General features: G+C 39.6%; 1 protein-coding gene across 1 annotated transcript in view; it reads left to right on the top strand.

Annotated features, from left to right (window-relative positions):
• Positions 1-8,936: 8,936 nt before the first annotated feature.
• The window catches only part of adss1 (adenylosuccinate synthase 1), a 30,481-nt gene continuing 28,183 nt past the window's right edge, over positions 8,937-11,234 (top strand). The window contains exon 1 of the mRNA XM_061967992.2: positions 8,937-9,215. Coding sequence (XP_061823976.1) covers positions 9,027-9,215 — 189 coding nt within the window. The 5' untranslated portion in view covers positions 8,937-9,026. The remainder of the gene's footprint in view (positions 9,216-11,234) is intronic.

Raw genomic sequence — 11,234 nt, 5'->3', positions numbered from 1 at the left:
TTTCCCCCTCCCATCCAGGTGAGCCCAGAAAAAGAAGCTCCAGAGGAAAAAGAAGAAATTGATGTAACAGAGTATATATTTTATTTTGTGAAGCCTCCTGAAGATTGTTTCTAAACTAAATTAATCCAAAACTGGTATTTTAGACAGCATTTTGGACGTCAATGTAAATTAACTTCCAAAAGACTTGGACAATGTGCTTTAAATGTTTATTTTGTATAAATGTGTTGCTTTAAATGATATCAGCTACTGAATAGAAAATATTGGATATCACCTTTTGAAACAGTTGGATCTTAATATATAATCACATTATCTAATAAGAGTATACTGGATTGTAACTTTTAATGTTTAAGCTATTTTAATAAAAGTCAACGTGAATATGAAGCGTTTTTAATGCACACACTCACATAATTAGTGTGTAAAATTGTCAGACCACCAGACTGGATTGTAAACAATTTAATAAAAGTTGCCTTCAAAATAAAGTGTTTTAATGCACTTAATTAGTATGGAAAAAGATGTGTAAAAAATGCACTCTTAACAGTGTAATCTAACAGTGTATAAAAAAAATTGTATAAAACACTTAACCGAATATGCACATAACGTGCGAAAAGAAATAGGAAGATATTTTATTTAATCCCATGGCTGCCCCTCCATTAACGCAACACACGTGATGTGTTTAGGGCCACGCAAATGGTGGTGGATCCTGTTTTGCATGAAGAAGTGCATGTAAAATGTTTATTTATGAATGACGGCGCGCCATGTGAAATTATTACAACAAAGAGTATTCCCAGCTTTTCCCTGCTCCTTTACTGATTAGAATATGACATAATTCCCATAGTTGACATGTTGGCTCCCATGGTGCACGCTGTTAAAAAACAGTACTGAGGTCAACTCCAGGTTGAAGAGTTGGGAAGAATTAAAAATGTATGCTATTTTCCACAAAAATAAGTATTGTTGAACATGTTTTTCCCTTTAAAATCGTTTCAGTACGGAACATGGATCAAATTAAATTCAAGTTACCGTTAGATTTTTAAGTATGAAAATTGTTTCACATAAAGTTTGGGGGGGGGGGGATTTAATCTTGATAAAAACATTGATATCAATGATAAAACACCATTGAACCACTGCCTAAGATTCATCCTTGGGATCTTCCGGCCAAACACAATTAAAATCAACATACGGAAACGCACCAATAAGAAGTACAGAAGAAAAGGAGAAAGTGGATCTGGATTGGTCACACACTGAGAAGAAACAACAGCAATAACCAAACAGGCACTGACATGGAACCCACGGGGCAAACGGTAAGAGGTCGTCCCAAGAACACCTGGAGGAGAAGCACAGAGCAACAAGGAGGGGCTGACGTGACAACAGCTGGAGAAGATGGCCCAAGACAAACAAGGGTGGAGGTGATTCATCAAAGGCCTATGTCTCGAAATAAATACAAAAAGCTTTATAGTTAACATATACAGTAAATATAATAAACACCATTACAGTCGTCCCTTGCCACCTGCAGGTTTCACCAAATCACAGTTTATTTGTTTTTAGGCATATTCTACAACATTTTGTCATAATTCAAACATTTGCATACATAAAAATGGCTAAATGAACTAAAAATGTCAATATACTATAGTATTGACCGCTAGATGAGTGAAGTGAAGTGAATTATATTTATATAGCGCTTTTTCTCTAGTGACTCAAAGCACTTTACATAGTGAAACCCAATATCTAAGTTACATTTAAACCAGTGTGGGTGGCACTAGGAGAAGGTGGGTAAAGTGTCTTGCCCAAGGACACAACGGCAGTGACTAGGATGGCGGAAGCGGGGATCGAACCTGCTACCCTCAAAATGCTGACACGGCCACTCTACCAACCGAGCTATACTGCCCAACCAATCAGATCACGCTGTTCAGTATCGTGGCCACCGGTTGACTTAGCCTTAGGTAGCAGGACAGAGTAAAACAACTTGCACTGAGCCTAGTCTATAAAATCCGCTACACCTCCCTGATACCGAAGTACATGTCAAACTACTTCCTTAACGTAAATGACCGCCATAACCACAACACCAGAGGGAGCTCCACTAACCACGTTAAACCCAGATTCCAAACTAACAAAGGTCTTAACTCATTCTCTTTCTATGCCACATCAATGTGGAATGCGCTCCCAACAGGTATAAAAGAAAGTGCATCTCTATCCTCCTTCAAAACCGCAATAAAAGTACACCTCCAGGCAACTTCAACCCTAAACTAACACTCTCCCCGGATTGTTAATAATCAAATGTAAACAATCAAATGCAGATACTTTTTCTTATGCCTTCTGATCTCTCTCTCTCTCTCTCTCTCTCTCTCTCTCTCTCTCTCTCTCTCTCTCTCTCTCCCTCCCCACTACTTGCTGTCCATATCCTACCAAGTCAGACCTACACTGTCTGTTCTCAATTGTTGATGACTGATGATAACAACCAAACCGAATCCCCCCCCACACCCCCCTCCACACCCCGGATTGTAAATAATGTAAATAATTAAATGTGATGATCTTGTGTGATGACTGTATTATGATGACTGTATTATGATGATAGTATATATCTGATAGTATATATCTGTATCCATCCATCCATCCATTTTCTACCGCTTATTCCCTTTGGGGTCGCGGGGGACGCTGGAGCCTATCTCAGCTACAATCGGGCGGAAGGCGGGGTACACCCTGGACAAGTCGCCACCTCAATGCAGGGCCAACACAGATAGACAGACAACATTCACACTCACATTCACACACTAGGGCCAATTTAGTGTTGCCAATCAACCTATCCCCAGGTGCATGTCTTTGGAGGTGGGAGGAAGCCGGAGTACCCGGAGGGAACCCACGCAGTCACAGGGAGAACATGCAAACTCCACACAGAAAGATCCCAAGGCCGGGATTGTACTCACGACTACTCAGGACCTTCGTATCGTGAGGCAGACGCACTAACCCCTCTGTCACCGTGCTGCCCTATATCTGTATCATGAATCAATTTAAGTGGACCCCGACTTAAACAAGTTGAAAAACTTATTCGGGTGTTACCATTTAGTGGTCAATTGTACGGAATATGTATTAAGCGGTAGAAAATGGATGGATGGATGTATTTCACTGTGCAACCTACTAATAAAAGTTTCAATCAAAAGCATTTCTACATTGGATTTAAAGAGTATAAACGTGACTAAATGCTGTCATATGTCTAGAGGGCTTTCATAATGTTGTAAAATGTATTTGGAAGGTAGTAAACAAGTCTTTATGCTCTAAACCTACAACCTCAAACTGTGGTACGTCTACCACTAGTGGTATGTGGGTTCAATATAGTGGGAAGCCAAATAATCACATAAATAAAGTACAATGTTTTACTTTCCTATATTAAAACACAGTGTTACTTTTCAAACTGTGTAATGTTACAAAGGCCAAAAATACTAAATAAAACCTCTGCCTTGTTTCTAATGAATACTAAGGCCTACTAGGCTACTGTATATTAATATTGGTCATTATGGTGGAAGTTGGAGAGCCAAGTGTTTCTTGAGGTGTTGCTTGGTGAAAAAAGTTTGAGAACTACTGCTTTAAACATTGAAAATATTGGCTTTGTAATAATGACTCATGAGACTTCCGGTTGAGCATGGACTATGTAGGGCGTGCTTAGTGGGGGCTCTGTGGAAATGAGACCTTTTATATGTTTTATTGGCACTTTTGCCAACTCTGGCCGTCAACTCTCTAATACTTTTACTGACCTGTCGTGCGCAGCTTTTTTTTTTTTTGTCATTGCGCCTGTGAATTCCGCAATGTCTGGCCGAGAGAAATCCGGCGTCTCCGGATCCAGATATCATGGAGGAGTCAGTCGTCGACTTGGTCCTTTTTAAGAGCATTAGTTGGAAGATGGACGAAACGCGAGCCGACATCCTCAACAATCTTAAATTTGTTGTCAGAGGAGAGATAGCGGCTGTTATGGAGCCATTTGAAAACAATTGAAGTGAATTATATTTATATAGCGCTTTTCTCTAGTGACTCAAAGCGCTTTTACATAGTGAAACCCAATATCTAAGTTACATTTAAACTAGTGTGGGTGGCACTGGGAGCAGGTGGGTAAAGTGTCTTGCCCAAGGACACAACGGCAGTGACAAGGATGGCGTAAGCGGCGATCGAACCTGGAACCCTAGCCATCGCTAGCCTGGAGCTCGCTGCTAATGTTAATGCTAACGGACTTCCGCACTAGTGTCAACAAGCTAACTGTCACTGTGGATCTCCTCTCTAAAAAATGCCATGATCTGGAGGGCCGCTCGAAGGGGAATAATATCCGAGTGGTGGGCCTCCTTGAGGGCCTTGAGGGCCCCCGTCGGACTGAATTCACTGCTCAGTTCTTGCAGAATGTGCTGAAGCTCGACGACAAGCCCATGTTGGATCGTGCTCCTGCGCGCTAGGCCGAAAGATGGCGGACCTCCTCGGCCGCTCGTTGTAGGAGGGAATTTATTTTAAGTCCGGAACCAGGTGAGGCTTCTCTGCTATCCTATATGGGCAAGAAGATTTGGATTTTTCCTGACTTTACTCCGGCCTCAGAACGGAAACAAGCCGCCTTTGCTTCGTTAAAGAAAAAGCTACATTCATGTCTCAACATGAAGATTGGACTTCTCTTCCCGGCGACGTTGTGGATCACTTTATCCAACAACCAAACTCACAGATTTGAGGACCCAGTACAGGCGGGAGTTGCGCCGGACACCGTCTAAGAGCCATGCTAACATGCTTGCTGATCGCTGCTGTCAAGGCCTTAAAGACTGCAAATCTCGGATGAGCGTAAAATAGCATATATGGATACTTGTTGGACTTGTTCTTCCTCACTCGGGTAGTGTTGCTACTGGGTTTGCTCTGGGCTCGTTTTTGTTAACATGACTACTATTCCGACTTGGATGTGATCTGGACTGTACATGGGTGCTTAATTTGAAAATGTATTTTTGTTTGTGGATTGTATGCAACCTGTTGTGTTCCCTGGTTTTCAGTGTACATGGGTGAAGGTGGGTGTTGCTGAGCCCGATCTGGACGTAACCTGAACTGGACCTGGTTTTAAGAACCCTTTTGAACAATCTGATTTCATTGACAACCCGGTCTGGTGAAGATAAGGTCCTTTTGTTTTGTTTTTGTTTTTTTTATTTTTTTATTTATTTATTTTAAGTGGAATAAAATAAGATAAATAAATAAATAAAATAAAAAAATAAAAAAATAAAAAAAAATAAAAAAATACTTTTTCTTGGATAGAAAAGAAAGTAAAACAATATAAAAACAATTACATTAAAAAAAGTAATTAATGAAAATGTTAGTGGACCAGCAGCACACACAATCATGTGTGCTTTAAAGACTGTATCCCTTGCAGACTGTATTATTCTATATTGTAGGAACCAGAAGTTTTTAATAACAGAAAGAGACAGACCCTTTTGGTGTAAATGAGTGTGGATGAGTGTGGATGGGGGAGGGAGGGTTTTCTTGGGTTGATGCACTAATGGTAAGTGTATCTTGTGTTTTTTTTATGTTGTTTAAAATAAAATTAAAAATTAAAAAAAAAAAGAAAATAAAAAAACATGACTACTATTTGAGTTTGTGAAAGTCTTGCCTTGCTTATTGATTTTGTTCTGCCTCACTCAGACAGTGTTGTTGCAATGGTTACTCCTTGTCCGTTTTGTCAAAATGACTACTATTCGAGTGTGTATATTAGAGTTCTCTGCTGATAATAAGCTATAACTATATGGCCGCTTTTCTTTTTTTTTTTGTTTAAACATTTACCTAAGTCCACTGCACTTGTTAACTACGTACATGTCATATTTCCAATGCCCACTGTACAGTTTGTCTTCTCACAGCTACTTAGTGTAGTTTTTCTTGTGGGGAGGAGAGGATGTGCACACCCTGTTTGGAGGAATGCTTCTGCGGGTGTTTTCTGTGTTCTGAATATTTGATGCTGGCATTTTCCTATGACATTACCTGGTTATAACCCTAAGGGAATTAATAATCCTATATAGTGAAGTAAGTTGCAAGTTGCTCATGTCATCTTTATGCAGGAGACTCATCATTAACCTGCTGACCACTTGAAGACGAGATGAGGATGCGTAGGCTTTCATTCTTCATTTTTGAGTACATCGAGGGGTGCTGCTCTTCTGCTGCATAAATCGTCTCCTTTCGTACTCTCAAACAACATTTCTGACCCCAATGGGAGATGTGTTATCGTCACTCGTCAGATTTCAAACACTTCAGTAGCCCTTGAAAATGTTTATGCCCCCAACTATGATGATGACACCTTTTTCAAACGCCTTTTTCTGAACTTTCCCTGATTTGTCAATGTAGTATTTAATATTAGGAGGAGACTTTAACTGTTGGCTTGATCCCCAGCTTGATCACTCATCCCCCAAAACCTGTCCACCTTCAAGATCTGCTCAGGTAATCCAGTCTTTTATGGAGGAATTGTCTGTCTCATATGTGTGATGCTTTATGAATCCTATTAGCAGGCAATATTCACAGTTTTCACCCGTAGTGACTACTTTTAGTTGACAACAAATTACTTTCATCTATATACCTACATGCAAATACGATGCAATTCTTATCGCGGATCATGCTCCAATTTTAATGGATATACGCTTTAAAAACCTACCAACCACACATGCGTTGTGGCATCTCAATACACAATTACTTTTAAATGAAAACTTTAGGGAATTTGTTTCTCGTCAAAAAGATTTTTTATACTCTCGAACAAGATGCTTGGAGAGTCAGTGTCTGTGCTCTGGGAGACGCTGAAAGCGTATATTAGGGGAAAGATAATCTCTTATATAAGTAATGAGAAAATATTCAGGAATAATAAATTGACCAAGCTGTATAATAATATTAAATATACTTGTTAAATAAAACCCCTGTCTTGTTTTTAATGAATACTAAGGCCTACTACACTACTGTGTTTTAATGTTGGTCATTATTGTGGTACTTTATTTTTTCTGAGGTGGTACTTGGTGAAAAAAGTTTAAGAACCACTGCTATACATGATTATGTCTCATTTATCAATAGAGGTAAGATGTACAGTATATCAGGATTCTTCTTCTTTGTGCTTAATAAACACATGGAGTTTGAACAGTTTCTTAAACTGGATCAAAATAAAGCCTTTTAAATGCACTCACATACAATGGCACGCACTAGCATAATCATATGTGGGTGGTTGATGAGTTTGTGAGCTTGTTGGTTGTTATAACTCTCTAAGGTAATTTAGGAATGCAGCTGTCTGTGGTTTTATGTTGGCATCTGTCTGTGGTTCCTTTTTTTAAATTTACCGTTATTACCATTATTTTTTTTATTTTTTTCGTATCATTATTAGTTTAATTATATATATATATATATATATATATATATATATATATATATATATATATATATATATATATTTATATATATATATATACATATATATACACAGTATATATATATACATGTATATACAGTATATATTATAATTATATATATATATATGTATATATATAATTATAGTATATATATATATATATATATATATATATATATATATATGTATATAAGGGTTGGTATAACTCGGTTGGTAGAGCGGCCGTGTCAGCAACTTGAGGGTTGCAGGTTCGATCCCCGCTTACGCCATCCTAGTCACTGCCGTTGTGTCCTTGGGCAAGACACTTTACTGCTCCCAGTGCCACCCACGCTGTTTTAAATGTAACTTAGATATTGGGTTTCACTATGTAAAGCGCTTTGAGTCACTTGAGAAAAAGCGCTATATAAATGTAATTCACTTGAGTTGTTTTTTATTTTATCATACTTGTGGGGGGGAAACAGCATTTGATGTATTTGTGTTTACTTTTATCAGTTATATGTATGTAAAAAACCCAAAAATAAATGTTATATGTCTGTAAAAACCAAAAAAAACAAATGTTTGAGAAAAAAAATAAATAATGATTTATATTTAGTGTGTGAATGTGAGTGTGAATGTTGTTGTCTATCTGTGTTGGCCCTGTGATGAGGTGGCGACTTGTCCAGGGTGTACCCCGCCTTCCGCCCGATTGTAGCTGAGATAGGCTCCAGTGCCCCCCGCGACCCCGAAGGGAATGAGCGGTAGAAAATGGATGGATTTTGCGAAAATTAATTTTTTTGTGGCCATGTCCGGAACCATCTAACAATAACAAACAAGGGATTACTTTATTAAAATTCTACTTAGACCCCTGTTTATTGTTACTTACCAATCGCTAAAACAAACAACTGATAAGTAAATAAATCAATCAAAATTAACATAGATAAATAAAGTTTACATGAATACTATTGAGTTCTAATTCACATAATTCCCTGATTATGTTATAAATCAGTGATGTGGTACGCGGGCTCCTTTGAGTGGTTCGCCAAAGATTTGATTCATTATTTAATTACAGTGTTTTTTTCCTATTTTAAAACACAGTGTTACTGTTCAAACTGTGTGTAATGTTACTTTGTTACACGGGCCAAAAATATTAAATATACTTGTTAAATAAAACCTCTGCCTTGTTTTTAATGAATACTAAGGCCTACACTACTGTGTTTTAATGTTGGTCACTATGGTGGTACTTTATTTTTTCTGAGGTGGTACTTGGTGAAAAAAGTTTATGTCTCATTTATCAATAGAGTTAAGATGTATATCAGGATTAGTCTTCTTTGCATTTAATAAACACATGGAATTTGAACAGTTTCTTAAACTGGATCAAACTGCACTCACATACAATAAGTGTGTAAAATGCACAGTTAACATAATAAGTGTGTAAAGGAGTGTTACGGACGACCAGACCGGGTTGTAACTTTTCATGTTTAATCTATCGACGTCCAAATGTAGCCTTTTTACTGCACGCACTAACATAATTAGTGCGTAAAAAGAGTATCAGAGGCGACCATTACGCACACGCCGCTGTGACGTCACCGTCTGCAGCCTTCCAGATATGGCAGTGCCGCCTCGTGGAGACAGCCAGTCCTCTTGAGACGGCCAGCACGAAGCCTCCGCTGTCATGTCGCTCAGTTGGTCGGCCAAAGAGCACAAAAACACCAACCAGCCCGCCGCGACGGGACCCAAGCGACCGCGCAACGACGTAGGGAACAACGTGACGGTGGTGCTCGGCGCGCAATGGGGCGACGAGGGCAAAGGGAAAGTGGTCGACCTGCTGGCCACCGAAGCGGACGTTGTGTGCAGATGTCAGGTAAATGTTTGCAGTTCGAGTCGTCGCCTACTATAAAGGGCCTTACTGTTGCTATGCAGAATAGTTGCCACGCCAGGGGTGACTTTTATTATGCAGCAAGCTTGACTGTGCAAAATGGAATGAAGCTGATCTGATTGACTACCAAAATAAAAACGCCATCCAGACAGTTACATAAGATGCATAACTGCTCCAAAATCAGAGGTCACTCAAGTTCTGGACAAGCAGCCAACAGTTGCTGAGTGTTGAGCTTTCTCCACTGACAAGCAGCAAATGGACCAGAGCAACAGGTCACATTCTCAGGGTGGTTGGATATGTGAGAAGGCCAGCTTTGAAGCACACAGTCAGGGGTGGACTGGACCTTCTCAGCCGAGGGTGCTAAAATAGGTCAAACGGGCTGTGTGTGAAGTAGATAAGACCATGGATCGACATGGACGGAGAAGAGTGGTCTTTTTGATTGGGGTTTTCAGATGAGACGATGTAGGGCTGGGCGATATGGCCTTTTATTAATATGTCAATATTTTTAAGCCATGTCACGATACACGATATATATCTCGATATTTTGCCTTAGCCTTGAATGAACACTTGATGCATATAATCACAGCAGTATGATGATTCTATGTGTCTACATTAAAACATTCTTCTTCATACTGCATTAATATATGCTACTTTTAAACTTTCATGCAGAGAGGGAAATCACAACTAAGTCAATTGACCAAAACTGTATTTATTAAACAGTTATTAAAGGCCTACTGAAATTATTTTTTTTTTATTTAAACGGGGATAGCAGATCCATTCTATGTGTCATACTTGATCATTTCGCGATATTGCCATATTTTTGCTGAAAGGTTTTAGTAGAGAACATCGAAGATAAAGTTCGCAACTTTTGGTCGCTGATAAAAAAAGCCTTGCCTGTACCAGAAGTAGCGTGACGTCACAAGTTGAAAGTCTCCTCACATTTCCCCATTGTTTACACCAGCAGCGAGAGCGATTCGGACCGAGAAAGCGACGATTACCCCATTAATTTGAGCCAGGATGAAAGATTCGTGGATGAAAAACGTGAGAGTGAAGGACTAAAGTGCAGTGCAGTACGCATCTTTTTTCGCTCTGACCGTAACTTAGGTACAAGGGCTCATTGGATTCCACACTCTCTCCTTTTTCTATTGTGGATCACGGATTTGTATTTTAAACGACCTCGGATACTATATCCTCTTGAAAATGAGAGTCGAGAACGCGAAATGGACATTCACAGTGACTTTTATCTCCACGACAATACATCAGCGAAGCACTTTAGCTACGGAGCTAACGTGATAGCATCGTGCTTAACTGCAGATAGAAACAAAATAAATAAGCCCCTGACTGGAAGAATAGACAGAATATCAACAATACTACCAAACTCTGGACCTGTAACCACACGGTTAATGCTGTACCGCCTGACGAAGCCTAGCAATGCTGTTGCTAACGACGCCATTGAAGCTAACTTAGCTACGGGACCTCGATAGAGCTATGCTAATAACATTAGCTCTCCACCTACGCCAGCTCTCATCTGCTCATCAACACCAGTGCTCACCTGCGTTCCAGCGATCGACGGTGCGACGAAGGACTTCACCCGATCATCGATGCGGTCGGCAGCTAGCGTCGGATAGCGCGTCTGCTATCCAAGTCAAAGTCCTCCTGGTTGTGTTGCTGTAGCCAGACGCTAATACACCGATCGCACCTACAGGTATCTTCTTTGCAGTCTCCATTGTTCATTAAACAAATTGCAAAAGATTCACCAACACAGATGTCCAGAATACTGTGGAATTTAGCGATGAAAAAAGACGATTTAAGCTGGCGACTGACCTATTCCAAAATGTCTGATTCAACTACTGACGTCATGCGCATACGTCATACCCAGACATTTTCAACCGGAAGTTTCCTGGGAAATTTAAAATTGCACTTTATAAGTTAAACCCGGCCGTATTGGCATGTGTTGCAATGTTAAGATTTCATCATTGATATATAAACTATCAGACGGCGTGG

This window comes from Nerophis lumbriciformis, linkage group LG08, assembly GCF_033978685.3.
Source record: "Nerophis lumbriciformis linkage group LG08, RoL_Nlum_v2.1, whole genome shotgun sequence".
Taxonomy (NCBI): domain Eukaryota; kingdom Metazoa; phylum Chordata; class Actinopteri; order Syngnathiformes; family Syngnathidae; genus Nerophis; species Nerophis lumbriciformis.
The sequence above is the reverse complement of the archived record's forward strand: the minus strand, read 5'-3'. Positions and strand labels throughout refer to the sequence as shown.